A 14059-nucleotide genomic window follows, 5' to 3' on the forward strand; every position below is an offset into this window, starting at 1 on the left:
GCGATATTACTTCGAAAATGGACATGGATTCGCCAATGTTGAATAAAAAAGTGCATTGTATGATATTTGAAGAATGTATGTGTCCTAACGAAACACGGTTTGCTTTTCCTTCTTCTCTCGCTGGGTATTAGAATCTTCGGGATTTTGCTATTGGAGGGAGGGACAAGCAAGGTTCGCAGTGGTATGGATTTCATTCATATCGCTCTTTTGCGACTCGTCGCAGACATGATGGATATGAGCTCTTGATATCTCGTTTTTCTTTTCCTTTTTTATTGATATTGCATCCAGGCCGGATCGAAGTTGCACCATTGGCCGCAGTGTAGGATATCAACTTCGTAGTTCAATTTCAAGAGGCAAAAAATTCTCCCTTTCGCGTCACGCATCCCCCTTTCTCCTCACGGCGTTTCACCTGACCTGGATTGTTTGAGAATTGAACTTTGCAAAGACAAATAACATGCAACAAAATCGTCATCGCATAGCGTTGATGTAATTTGAAAAAATTAAGAGAAATAGGCAGAACTTTCTACAAGTCGACTGAACAAAGTTTAATTTGCCATCAATTTATTATCCTTGAAGCGTGCATTGTTGGATCCAACCTACAGCACAGCTGCAGCTCCTTGCCTTCTTGGCAAAGACGCGGGGAAGCGCGTCGCGTGTCTAGACCGGCAGAAAAATTCAGTTTTTGACCGCCTTCTGGGGTTCTCCTCTGCAAAGGCCGACAACTTTTCAAGCTTGAGTTTCTGCACACCTACCCTTCACCACTCTAGCATCTTGCTTGATCCAGCGTCTCAAGCTTCGAAAGACAAGACCTCAGCAGTCGAAACAAGGGCACTGCTGAGAAACGGATTTTATGGAAGCCTTTTTTCGATGCCGAATTTGATGTGCAACATCCTTTAGATGGGGAATGAAGTGAGCAAGCCACAAGGCGCCGTCGACACCGTCGAGAGCTCGCGATCGCGATCTCGAGAATCTACCCCACCAATTGGCACAGGCCGCTACGCTGCCGACGGCGACCAGGAGGGAGAAACTTTCGAAAACGACGCTGGACCGGCTTCCAGCTTGAAAGTCGAAGGCCCGGCTGGCACACAGCTTCAATCTATATACAGCCACCCACCTGCACCGCTACCGAGCAGGGACCCGTTTTCCCCCCGACCACCAGCAGCTTCGGACCCCGAGTTCCGGGACGGAATACCTACCCTGAGCAGTCCAAACAGGGTGCGGCCACCTTCGCCACCTCCAGCGACCGAGCCATTGCCGCCACAAGTTTCCACGCCACGAATTGGCTCTTCGAAAAAATCTAAGAAGAGTAGGAAGTTGAGGAGCTCGATAGCATCGTCCGACGACCGCTCAAGCTCTGCCTCTACGAATGTGGCGTTGATAGGTACGCCGACCGGGACTGAGGCTGCACATACTACCCTGTCATCGTTAAGCAAAGCAGAGCGGAAGGCTCTGAGGAAAGCGCGGAAGGAGGCACGTAAGTCCGCCTTGGCTGCCGGGGATTTGTCGGAAGCCATGGACGAACAAGACCAGAGCGTGATGAGCACTGAGCCCAGCGCACTGGAATTCTCTCACTCGGATGTTGCGGTTCAGCCAATGCCGCCACCCTCTATCCCATCAGCTGTGCCTGCCACGCCCGCGCCTCAGACAAACAGTAACTTTGACGAACCGGCCAGCATAAATGGCCTGACATTTTCTGGCAATGGAGAGCACGGTCTGGATCAGTTGACTACTGTCGATGAGGCAGCGATGGCGAGTATGCTTGGTCAGGAAACCCCAGAAGTGGGACCTAAGCGCAAGCGCAAGGCATCGGGCAGCAGTGGCAAAGAGAGTCGCAAGAAGAAGTCAAAGAGGCATGAGTCAACGAGGCATGAGTCAACCGAGCTAGAAAACGGCGATGCAGTCATGTATATTTCACAATCTGTGGAGGCTGACAACGAGATGACGGACGCCCCACAAGAGCAGCAGATGCTTGGCCTGGATATGGCGCAAGAGGATCATGATGGGATTGCGAGCAACTCGATTTCAGAATTGTCTAACGGAGCAATTCAAGCAATGGTTGCTGGTTCTCAAGCTGTGTCTGACCTTGCCCTTGACCCATCACTTGCAGCACTAGATTCGTCACATTACGAGCAGCAAAATGGACAAGAAGCCGCAGACATACTCGCCACAGGGGAAAATACCGCTCTGCAACAGCAAGAAGCCAGTGAGGCTACCTATCAAAATCGCAACCTAACCCCGGGGCCAGATGCATTTACGACTAGTGACCATTTGGGACAGCACGAGATGATAGAAGATGGGTCAGTCAGTCAAGGGTACCAAGTCCAAGACGGCGTAGCCCAGACCGCGGAGACGCCACAAAATATGGCCGAAGAGAACATCCCTCCACCTTCTGGAGACCATGCTGCGCCAGGAACACCACCACCCTTCCCAGGTACTCAATCCGTCGGCAGGCGTAAGAGCAAGATTTCTTACCTGGATCGACAGGCCTCAGAGGTCGTAGGGAACCTGGCAGAGCTCCCTGGCCAAGAGGCTGCTTCCCCAGCTGTACGAAATCGGATTGAACAGGCATCTAAGAGGAGGCCCAGGACTCAGACTGATACTGGAGAGGGTCCCTCCGGCTCGAACACTGGTGGTAGCGGCAAGAAGGCCAAGGCTCAAAAAGATTGGGCCAAGGGAGCTCTTAGTGCGGAAGAGAATGCAAAGATCCAAGAGGCTGTCGAGGAATTTCGTAGCGAGCAGGGGATGTCGCAGTTTGAGGTTAACGAGATGATTCACGAAGATCCAAGCCGCAAAGGGACGGAGAAACACAGGCTCCTCTGGGAGAAGGTACATGCTTCTCTACCTAGAAGACCTCCGCGAATCATCAACTACCGTACAAGGAAACTCTTTCACAATTTCATTGGTCGACAAGTTTTCACGAAAGAAGAGGACGAAGAGCTCCGTCGGTTGGTCGAGCTCAAGGGCCCCAGGTGGTCCGAGATTGGTGCCCTTATAAACCGTAGCCCACTCGACATCCGCGACCGGTGGAGAAACTACACTGTGTGTGGTGATAAGAAAAAGGCGGATTTCTGGAATCAGGAGGAGGAAGCGAGGCTTGTTGAACTGGTAGTTGAGGCCATTGACAGTATCAAACAATCACGAGCCCTGGCCAACCAGGACGACAGCCAAGAGTCTGCCGAGCGGGACATAGCGTGGGAAGGCATCAGCCGGGGTATGGATCGTACGCGGTCAGCCAAACAGTGTCGCGAGAAATGGGCCTTGCTCCGCGAGCGTCAACGTGTTGCGAGCGATGGAAGCATCCAGAGCGGAGGCGACAGGATTACTGAAGTTCTAGAGAAAACCCGATCGGACCTGCGAAAGATGAAGCCCGAGGACAAGTTACGACTCATAGAAGCAGTGCGCAGGACCAACGTTGAGCTGGACGACAACATCGTTTGGAGTAAGCTTGGCACCAGCAAGTTTCGCAAGCAGTGGAGTCGTAACACCCTCCGCGTCATGTGGGCCCGCCTACGACAGACAGTCGAGGGCCAAGCGTCAATGAGTACTCTCGCTGTGGCGGACGCGTTGACCGAACAGTACAAGAAGGACAATGTTCTCGTCGAGCTTGGCGACAGCGACGTCGATAACGAGGCCGAGGTGTCTCTGCTTGACGTTGGCCCGTCCGCTAGAAAAACATACCGTACCCCTCGTGTTGCTGCTCCCAAGAACCAGTTCGAAGCATTGAAGGCCGGCGGTACAGATCCAGCAAACGGCACCCCAACCAAGTGGAAGCGCAAGCCCAAGGAGAAACAGGAAGCTTCGGGCAGCGTTGCTCAGGGCGAGCAGACACACGAGCAAGGAGAGGCTGATGGCGCCACCCACGGGGCTGATGAGGGCTATGTGTCACTGACAAAACGACCAAGGAACAGAAAATTGGGAGAGGGTGTCCAAGGCAATGGTCGACGTCACAGCGGCGTCTCTGCCAAGCCAGAGACGCCAGGAAAATACAAGAGTGCTCAGTTTGTAAACGACGACGACGATGAAGACGAATCGGGCGACAAGGCTCAAAGATCTGTTTCTCCCGAGGTGCCAGCTTCGCCCGAAAGATCACAACCTGACTCAGCAGGCGATTCCGCCAGCGGCTTAGTAGTTGACAGCCAGGTCGCCGGTGGCGACTCTCAGGAATTTGCAGACGAAGACCGCATGGAGACTGAAAGCGTTGATTTGGATCAGCCTGATCGGTCAAAAAGCGTCTCTGGCAGCGCAGTGCAGGACGATGAGGTGGAAGATGTCGAAGATGACGGGCTTGATATAGCTCCCCCTCGCGCGAATTCGACAGTGTCAGACAACTCGTCGGTCTTTGCGGCAAGCAAGTTTAGGAAGCGCAAATCTGCAGCGACGGCGACGCCCAGTACCCTCAGGAAGACGCGGAAACCGCGAACTCCATTTTCAGGTGCACGCAACCAGGCCACTTTAAGCGTGTACGACGACATTGAGAGTGCACATGGCGAGTCTTCACAGCCAAACGCTGGCCATCCCGACGATGTTGGCATCATGAGCACTCAGGATGAAGAGGCGCATCAGCGACAGATGGAACTTACTGGAGACGAGCTCTCTATCCAGCCGGCCGAGCCTGAAGAAAACGAAAGTGATGCTGAGCGCAGAAGGTTGGCGCAGTTGAGTGACGAGGACTCGGACATGGAGGATATTCCGGCCCAGTTGCCCAGTCAAATGACGATCGAGCAGTGATTTTCGTATCCGAGTCAGTGACGGGAGGCGTTCCTTGTGTAAGCTTTGCTCGGTGTTGATTTTTTATTTGGCGTTTGTTTTGTGGATCCTTGGATCCACATGGAGGTCAACTTTCTTTTTTTCTTCTGCTCGGCCATGAAGGTGCATTATCCTTACCATACCTGTTACCCAGGCTTCATTATTTCCCTTCTTATGCTGTCCCACATTCCTATGTCAGTGTAGGGCTTTTTGAGGTTGTAAGCTCTACTGGCGATGTACTTTGAGTGGCTCAGGGGTTGCTGTCGATAGGAACTTTACGGTTTGTGTTTTCAAGATGAAGTAGTAGCAAATGTATCAAGAAAACAAATATAAGCCAAGAATTACTTGACTCTGTCACTTTGACAGAACATGACGCTCCCGGATTGCAGGCATAGCACGGCTTCTCGCATTGCAGTCATGCTCCGGCTTTCGGATTGCTGTCACATTCCGGCTTCCCGAATACCTCGACGCAATACCTGGGGCAGAAGCCCAATGCAGCAGAAATGTTATAAATGGAGATACCTACTCCTTCGCTACTCCTTCTGTCCAATAATACTCTCGGAATTCATTCTTCTTACCAAGTTCTTTAACCTTACCTGCAAAATACCTCAAAAAGCAAAAATGGCTGTCTTCCATATGGTCCTGCTTGCGTTCAAGGAGTCCGCGACGCCGGAGGAGATTGACGCCGTAAGTTTCGTGGCACCGAGAGGCAGATGGACATTTGTTTGCCATCAATGCTGACTGTAAGCATTTGAACAACAAACAAAAGGTCTGCAAAGGGATGATGGCACTCAAGGACAGGTGCATACATCCATCGACGAACCAGCCGTACTTCAAGTCGGTGACAGGAGGCATCAACCAAAGCAAGGCAGGCCTCGACGTAGGTCATCTTCCCATACCTGAAAGCAACGTCACTTTATTGTTCAAAGAATCACAAAGACTGAACGGTAGCCATGCACGATATTGACGGGCGGTGGTTCACACGAGATAGGGTGGCGTTCAGTACGCCTTCGTCGCCGAGTTCGAAAACGAGGAAGACCTGGCTTACTACAACGAGAAAGATCCCGCCCATGATGACCTCCGCGCTCACTCGGCCGCTATAGCAAAGATACAGATCTTTGAATATACTTCTGGGGTCTTTTGCTGAGGGCGGAAAGGTCGCTTGGGGAGCGAATGGGAGGTTCCCCGTACTGCCGCACCAAATTTCCAGCAACCAGAGGGCAAGGTCATTCAGGCGGAACTTGGTATAATAAAGACAAAACACCTAACATGACAGCTTAGGTGTCTCTGGTGTTGTGCTAACAGCTAAGCATAAAAGTTAAAAATAGGCAGACTAAGTGTTGAAAGAAACGCTTTGCTACACGACAGAGCTACCGTACGGTACATTGTGAATCAATGAATGCCACTGACGATTCGCGCTGCTTTCACTGCGGGGTTGGCGGAGCTTCAAAGGGACAGCAACGAATTGGAGCTGGGGTAGTACGATTACGTCATAGCAGCTTGTCCATGTCATAGGGAAGACCTGTACGTAAACAATCACGTCGCGTTGTTTCGCATCTTAGCTACCTGCACAGATGCATCGAGTCATTGCGGCTTGTAAGATAACAATAAGGTACAATAAGGTACATGCCTTTTTTTCTGTTATGCAACATGGCTCTTCTGTTGATAAGGTCGGGTGCTAGGTATGTCGTAGCTGAAGCATCCAAGACGGCACGGCTGAACAAGAATGAATTGTAGCCATCATAGCCTTCAGCACCTTACATCACTTCCATCTGATGTTTTCAGCTTTTCCCGTTGCTTTGTTAGTGGTACGCACAAGATCACGTGCGGCATCATCCCCAGGCTGTCACTTCTATTCCTGTTGGCCGCCTGCTCATTGACCTTGAAAAGCCCCACCTGCTCTTGGTGACGCTTGCTTCCCCACGCATTTCCATCTCGTCGTGTCCCAAGCTGAAGATCACTCACCCGGACCTCATTCGTAACTTGTAATATTTTCGTTGCGAGAATCACCACTCTACCGATATCGCCCTTAACCTAGATCATTTCCGGAGATTAGCAGTAACAGTGTTCAATCGGTTTGGTGACAGTGTTGCTACAATCAGACCTCCAATAATTTGATTGGCGAGACAAGAGCTATTCGGCGCAATGGAAACGACCAAAATGCAGCAGCCGTCGCAAGCGGCACATCCGATGCTGATCAATATCCCACAAGCCCCGGCATCCAACCCAGATACGCCCTCCGATATGCCGTAAGTAGTTCTTTTTTTTTTTTTGGTTGGCTTTTACCTCAACCACCCGACGTGCCCCCGTTGTTTTCATCGGAGCGCGACGAGCTAAGCTTTCGCCTACTAGCGGCACGCCAACGAGTACCACAACCTCCCTCTCCGCCCTTTCCACAACGGCTATCAAAGACGGCCACCGCGGCCACGCCCAGCACAACGGACCTCACCGCGGACACCAATCGCAGGCTTCAACAAATAGCCTCGAGGCTGAACGTGCCGACCGCATCTCCCGCCTCGCCGGGCTCTCTAACCTCACAGCTCTGCGTGGCGGCACCCAGCCAAATGCCCAAACAACACCCACATCCGGCCAATTTGGACAGAACGCGCCGGCTGCGCCTGCATATTTCGACGCCAATGGCCAGCCTGTTGCGTCGACCAAGATGAGCACCGTCGGCACGGCCTCAGCGACATCGAGTGGAGATGGACGTACACTTGACGGAGGCGACAGGGAAATGATGGACGACGTCGAAGACGAGGATATGCGTAGCATGGATACCAACTTCCGCACAAATGATTCGGTCAGCGTCGGAGGCGGCATAAGCAGCATTGGCGGAGGTGGACCTCGCAGCGCTATTGGCGGCGGGGGAGCCAGAAGCGAGGCGCTTGACCCAATGGATGAAGACCTCGCGACTCGATCCGTCGGTGGCTTCGACGACCGAATGAGTGATGACGGCAACGCGAGTTTGGTCGGCTTCGGCGAGGGCGCTGGCAGCACCGTCAGTGGACCCATCTACCAGCGCAGGCCGGTGCCAGGCACCAGCTCGGCAGGCGCCATGGCGTTTGCTCGATGGCAGCTCGAGCGCAGCAGCTCGGGCATCAGTGACACCAGCGTGGCTGGTGGCGTCGCCGGTTCGACCACAGCCACTGCAGGTTCTGGGTCAACGTCGACCGCACCTGCCGCCAGGAGAGATACTGTTAGACAAGTCGTCCTACCGGATACCGGCGGCAGTGACATGCCAGGTGCTGCGTCGGCTGCTCAGGAGCGGCAAGATGCGAGAAATGTTGATGGGGTTGCTATCGACGGAGCTGCGAAAGTGGACCTTGCGCCTGGCGACGATGATGTTTTCGTTGACACTTCTACACGCAGTCCTTTGCCTGTCTCGCAGTCGCAGCAGCATGGCGACCTATCACATCGCCAGCAGCAGCAGACACATCAACCGACATCACCCACGTCACGGGAAGCTGCCGAGCGCATATTCCAGCGGTTGGGCGAAGACGAGTCGCGAGTTGGCGACAGCGGACCAGTCTTGGGATCCGCTGGAACCTCTGGCGATCGTCTGGGCCAGTTCTACTTCGAGAAATAAATCCTGCTTTGTTCTTGTGTTTTCTATTACCTTTTATGTCTTTTGATTCCCTTCCACTTATGGACACTGCAGAAATTCCGCCAGCTGGACACTCACTTTTCAAACTTCTAGTCAGTCTCCTATCCTTGTCATGGGGCGATCTTGACGTTTACCTTATTGTCTTCAAGTACCAATGATTACTTCACTCAGGATGTGTAACTGCTGTGTGCAGACTTCTGGTTGACTTTTTTTTTACCTTCCTAGAATGGACTGGCCGATGGCCCCTTTCGCACTGCCTAGTCTTGCCGCAACTCGTTGAAAGAGTATTTGTACTTTCCTATATATAAATCTGAAGGAAAAGGGACGTGCGAGGAGGAACTGATTCAGAGCAGAGATAAGTTCTCTTTAGATTTTCTGCCTACCTTAGGTGCCCAGGTATTCATGGGGATCGATTCAGGGCAATACAAGACTGTTTTGTATTTAACAGACTGTCAGTTGATGTCAAACGTAAAGTGTAACCATTTTTTACGGTGGAGAAGAGGATGAATGACTTAGCAGTATCCTGGGCTGTTGAAAAGTATGCTCATTGTAGAACCCCGGCTCCAGAAGGGGCACATAAAAGACAAAAAAAAAAAAAAAAAAAAAGTAAAGATCCCATGACCGTGCTAAGAAGCCCTCTTTTTTTCGGATTTTCTTCCTCATCCCTCAAAGATGAGCTTGTAACTTGCATAAATGTTTGACACCCCACATCAGACAACGGTGGCCTAGTAAGACTCAGTGCCATAAGTTCGTCGCAATCGCGTCTGTCCTAGCGCGCTGGTCACGACGAATTGCGCGTTGTCTGTTGCCAATACGCTACCTCTAAATTTGTCAGAAAGCACCAAAATCCGGTGCATCGGATCCGAGTAAACGCTGCTGGTTTGATTGGAGGACATCAATAGGCGCTTGATGGAGCATTTGTTTCAATGCAGAGGCAATCAATGCAAACGGCAGAAAGGGCTTTACGGGCAAAGACTGGTTGGCTGGGCACGGGCGAGGCGCAGTCAAGGGCAGCATCGGGATGCCGACAGCCAGTGAAGCCAGTGGAGACCAGGGCCCAAGCCACGACATCCTTGCAGGGATCCATCCCCCACTACCGCTGCCAAGCCTAATCGACCAGGCCAAACCAGGGGTCTTGGTGCTGTTTTTGGCGCCGACGTCATCAGGCTTCATCCATTCACAAACGCAGAGGCAAAGAATGAGGGACAAACTCTGTCTGAGTCTGCTCCCTCCAGCCTCCCTCCCACTTTGCTTTACAATAATGCGGAGGGCGATCTTCATTTAGCGTATCTTGTTGCTTTTTGAGATGGCCTAGCCACCTCGTTCTTCGTTGATGTTTTGCGATTACGCTGGGACTCTCTTTCAAACACTTTACCTTCGTTTCTCTCGGCCGTTAAATTCACGTCGCGTACAAACAGCAATTTGCGCCTGGATGACGGAGCCCCCAACTGCATCCACGACCATCAGATTCGAGCCGCTCGCTTCAGTGTACGCCCCCAGGTAGACTGCAGTAGTCAGGTACCTACCTACCAGAACGCGCCGCTCGCGCATTAGCGGGAAAAAAAGATAAAAACAACAACAATAACACCCGGATTTCCTCCCGATTGAAGAGTAGTATATCGGTTTTCAGAAACCGATATCAACAAGCTGCCCGTCATGTTCTTCGAACAGGCCAATTGCACGACGGTGCCAGAGAATATAGCGAGCAATGCTGGAATAAGTGGCATTGGTGTATGTTGTCTTGCTTGTTCTACTTCTGGCTTTGGCGTCGTAATTGCGCGACAAGACGTCCTTGTACTAACCACAGCTGACCATCTCGACAGGTCATTCTCTCTTTCGTTATCACAGCGCTACTAGCCATTGGCATGTCGTCTTCCTTGATACTGCAGGAGTTTATCGAATGCAGACGAAAAGATGCCCACTGCAAGCCGCACACGATCCGCCGCAAGCTTCTCTCGTCCTATTCGGATCAGCAGATCCTTCAGGGCATTGGGCTGCAGTCGGTCGGCCTCGCCTTGACCGCCCGGTTGTCGCCGTACCACTTCTTCCTGATCTGGATGCTTTCGCTGCTCTCCATGGCAGTACACAACACCACGCTGCTCGCGCTGGTCCACGACTTTCGCCGCGACTGGCTGCTCAGGTGGCTGCGTCAGTTCCTCATGTTTGTGAACCTGATTCTCAGCTCCGTCTACGGCGCATACATCCTGCGGCGCATCAGCCACAACATCGAACCGACGTTGCCCATCGCCTGTGTCTGGGATGCGGGGGCGCCCCTGGCAAAGTCGACGCCCGAAAACCCCATCGCTAGCTACATTGGCACGGGGGCCGTCATAGTCGGCAACATTGTTGTTTTTGCGCTGGCGACTTGGTACTTGCACAGCCGCGGCCAGCGCTTCTACAAGATCGTCCAGGTGGTGGGCAGCGTTTTCATGGCTGCCGTCGGCATCGGCGCCATTGTCCGCGTCATTCTCATATCGCAGGCCTTTGGCGACCCGAACGTGCCCATGGCCGACTCTGGGGAGAAGGAGTGGAGCTTCGGCCAGCTGCTGTCCGTCCTCCTGCTGATCCTGCCCGTCATATCGATCCTGGAGATCTACAGGGGCGAGCTGAACGTTGCGCCGCCCGTGGACGACAGGTCGTATCTGGATCTGAGGAAGAGCAGTTCGGGAGTGGAGGAGGGGAATGAAATGCAGAGCAGCTCTTCCAAGTAAATGGTGGAACAGCTTTGCGCTTCCATGACCTTTCCCGACCGAGACCAGTTTTTTTTCGGGTTCGGGATATATCTTTCCAAGAATATCAGGCCTGCAACAGTGTACGACGACATTTCCTTCGATACCCGTAAAAGCGATTATGATTGTATTTATTTTTCTTTTTACGACCAATTTGCAGCAATCCAAGGGATTTCATTTTCAGAAATTTACGTTCCTTGTTCAGCATCAACTGGCCACACCTGTCTATCTGTGTGTCGCCAGGTTTATTTTTCTTGCACCGATGATACAAGGTCCCTCAGGAACACTTCCTCCAAAGGAGCTGTCTACGTTGGGGTCAACCTCCCGATATTTTATCAACCATTTCGACAAGATAAATTGGTATCACTAGAATCACTGAACTTTTGGCTAAAACCATACAAAATCAAACAGCTTATATCCGACTTGGCCAAGGGCTACTCGGCCTTGGTTCTGATCTGAACCTGCTAGAGTCATAATTAGTAGTAACCGTCACTTTGGTCGTCACCAGGACATCCTTGGGCCCAGGCACCGACGCAGACCTGCTGCCTCTCTGACCCGCAGCAGCACTCGACCCGCCCTCCTGGCCCGCTTGTATCTGCATCTGACGTGGTAGGTGGTACCCCCGGGCGTGACCGGGGCTGTATATGGAATCGTGCGGACCCCGGGGCTCGGCGGCCCAAAAGGGGTTCCTGTCGTCGTCGTCGTCGTAACTGCCGCCGCCGCCGTTGATGGCGGGGTGGCGCGGCGGGCGGCTCACGTCGAGGCTGGCGAGGCGCACGGGCTCCACGTGGTCAATGTCGTCGCCGCTCTTGTGGATGTCCATGTCGCCGCGGCGGCGGGAGCGTTTGCCGCTCGAGCTGGTGCTGAAGGACTTGCTGCCCGAGAGCGCGGACGAGGCCTTGGAGAAGGCGCCGCGGCCAAAGTCCTTGACGGCCTGAGGCGTGTAGTGCGAGAAGATGGGCTTCATGTGTGGTAGGCAGGCGGTCACGACTGGCGGGAGGCGATTTTTTTTTTTTTGATTCGTGTTAGTGTGCCTTTTGCTAAAGCTTTGTAATGGGGTAAGATGACCCCCGATATGCTAAGGAGAAGAGGTGAGTCGGGCGGGAGTAAGTGCTTACCGTAGGTTCCGGATTCTATGATGGACCAGCCGACCAGCTCGACCGAGGCCCAGGTGCGGTCTTCAAACGCGGACGTGCTGAAGAAGATGCGAGCGCGGACAACGGACGCGACGATGCCGCTGTGGTGGGGTGTTCACTCCTGGTTAACAAAGCCGCGGCGCAAAGGATGGAAAATCAGGGAAGTGCGGTAAGGTGACGGCAACCCATGGCCATGGACTTACAAACTGGCAATAAGAAAGATCAAAGCCAAGGCAATCTTCTTGATCAGCGGCAGCTTTAGCTCCCAGATGGACTGGAGGGGCAGCGCCATGATGAAGAGGTCCAGGATGAATCCCGGGACGGACTGGGCGTGGAAAAAGGCCTGGATGTCGAAGCACCTGCCGCCCGGGATGGAGCGGTCCCACCAATAGGCCAAGGGGATGCACTGGAAACAGGCCGCGCCGACCAGGGAGATAGCCAGGGAGGCGTTGATGGCGACGAGGGCCCAGGCCACGCGGCGCCTCGTGTTGCGCCAGTTGAAGACCTGGATGTACATGAATATGATGGCGATCTTGGGCAGGGCGACAGACGTGAAGTAGATGATCTCAAAGGCCAGGATGCACTGAGCCCAGCCGCGCAGCTTGGCCTTGTCGCCGCCCGGTTGCTGGAAAAGGGCCACGTGTTGCCCGACGCCGCCGACTATGGTCATCGCTGCCGTCCAGACGAGTCTCTTGTCAGCTCCTTTTGCGATCTTTTTTTTTTCTTTCTTCGTATCTGGCTTTGGAGCGGCGCGCCCCTTGGCCGCAGCATACAGACAGAGGTTGGACAAGACGAAAAAAAAAGGCTCACTTATACCCAGGGCGCACATTCCCAGGGTGATGATGTAGGCAGCGATGAGAAAGATATCGAACAGTTCGATGCCTGGCGATTGGAAACGAACCTTGGCGTAGAAGCGAAGCGCCATCATGGCCGTCGTGATGACGGCAAGGGAGATGGCTATTCTTTGGAGAACTTCTGCCCTGTTCTCCGCCAGGAAGGCGGGATCCAAGTTCAGAGGCGCTCCGGGTTCCGCCATCTTGTCGCCCAGCGAAATTGGTTTTGTTGAACCGACTGCGAAAGTGTTGAATACGGGGATTTTGTAATCCGTGGTCCCGAGCAATGGGATGGCAACGATCAGTCAGGTTAGATCAAACAATTGGACGTAGGCGACCCGACGGCGGTGTGATTGTTATAGTGGATCATAGGGGTGTGTGTGGTGTCAAGCATTCGGGATCTCCACGGCGCGGACATGGGGAGCATGGCATCCGGTTGTTAGTGATTGTTTCATTGTCGGTGCGGACTGATCAGTGCGATAGGAGATCTTGGCGATCTGCCAGGTAAAGGCATCGAAAGAGCTACCTTTGGTTATGACTACTGTACATGAACATGGGAAGCTTTTGATATTAGACATATGTCAAGTCAGGGCAGAGGGGGAGAGAGAGGGAGAATGAGTTTCAGCCAAGGATCGACGCCGGCGTCGTATACCGATCGGTCGCATCTTTTTCTCTCCCTCCCCCAGACTGTTGTTTTTGGTGACGGCATATTCCTTCGTCGGAAGCCTCATTTTACAACTACGGATAAGAAGGGATAAGGCGAGATTGATAGGTGTAGCTGGAAAACGGATTGGGGATGACCGCGCCACTGCAAACCAACGGGGAAACCTTGCAAGGATGGGGTTATGTGTTGGTGAACGGACGACAATCGGGCCGGTCTCGGGAGTGGTAGATATTGTGGTCACAATATTGGACTCAATACCTAGCTAGGTACCTTGGGTATGTAATGCACTAGAGCAAACCATGAGACCCAAGTTGGTGCTGGCATATTCATGGTCGGGATAATTTATC

At 52.9% G+C, this 14059-nt stretch overlaps 6 protein-coding genes across 6 annotated transcripts; 4 read left to right on the forward strand and 2 right to left on the reverse strand.

Annotated features, from left to right (window-relative positions):
* Positions 1-711: 711 nt before the first annotated feature.
* Positions 712-5166, forward strand: MGG_10426 (uncharacterized protein). Its single transcript, XM_003719396.1, has one exon. The coding sequence runs from the start codon at positions 898-900 to the stop codon at positions 4726-4728; it is 3831 nt and encodes a 1276-aa protein (XP_003719444.1). The 5' UTR covers positions 712-897; the 3' UTR covers positions 4729-5166.
* A 37-nt stretch (positions 5167-5203) lies between these two features.
* MGG_10427 (uncharacterized protein) lies at positions 5204-6164 on the forward strand. The gene is made up of 3 exons (XM_003719397.1): positions 5204-5433; positions 5516-5626; positions 5738-6164. The coding sequence occupies exons 1-3, from the start codon at positions 5239-5241 to the stop codon at positions 5891-5893; spliced, it is 462 nt and encodes a 153-aa protein (XP_003719445.1). The 5' UTR covers positions 5204-5238; the 3' UTR covers positions 5894-6164.
* A 470-nt stretch (positions 6165-6634) lies between these two features.
* Positions 6635-8984, forward strand: MGG_10428 (uncharacterized protein). Its single transcript, XM_003719398.1, has 2 exons — positions 6635-6995; positions 7099-8984. The coding sequence occupies exons 1-2, from the start codon at positions 6892-6894 to the stop codon at positions 8330-8332; spliced, it is 1338 nt and encodes a 445-aa protein (XP_003719446.1). The 5' UTR covers positions 6635-6891; the 3' UTR covers positions 8333-8984.
* A 91-nt stretch (positions 8985-9075) lies between these two features.
* On the reverse strand, positions 9076-9631 carry MGG_17626 (uncharacterized protein; the record flags this gene model as incomplete). The annotated part of the gene is made up of 2 exons (XM_003719399.1): positions 9076-9152; positions 9478-9631. The coding sequence occupies 2 exons, from the start codon at positions 9629-9631 to the stop codon at positions 9076-9078; spliced, it is 231 nt and encodes a 76-aa protein (XP_003719447.1).
* Positions 9517-11501, forward strand: MGG_10429 (uncharacterized protein). Its single transcript, XM_003719400.1, has 2 exons — positions 9517-10081; positions 10174-11501. Exons 1-2 carry the CDS (start codon positions 10007-10009, stop codon positions 11059-11061), a joined length of 963 nt encoding a protein of 320 aa, XP_003719448.1. The 5' UTR covers positions 9517-10006; the 3' UTR covers positions 11062-11501.
* Positions 11502-11555: 54 nt separating this feature from the next.
* MGG_17627 (uncharacterized protein) lies at positions 11556-13251 on the reverse strand (the record flags this gene model as incomplete). The annotated part of the gene is made up of 5 exons (XM_003719401.1): positions 11556-11674; positions 11740-12069; positions 12198-12316; positions 12419-12875; positions 13026-13251. The coding sequence occupies 5 exons, from the start codon at positions 13249-13251 to the stop codon at positions 11556-11558; spliced, it is 1251 nt and encodes a 416-aa protein (XP_003719449.1).
* Positions 13252-14059: the final 808 nt, after the last annotated feature.

The sequence above is a fragment of the Pyricularia oryzae genome, chromosome 6 (assembly GCF_000002495.2).
Source record: "Pyricularia oryzae 70-15 chromosome 6, whole genome shotgun sequence".
NCBI lineage: Eukaryota > Fungi > Ascomycota > Sordariomycetes > Magnaporthales > Pyriculariaceae > Pyricularia > Pyricularia oryzae.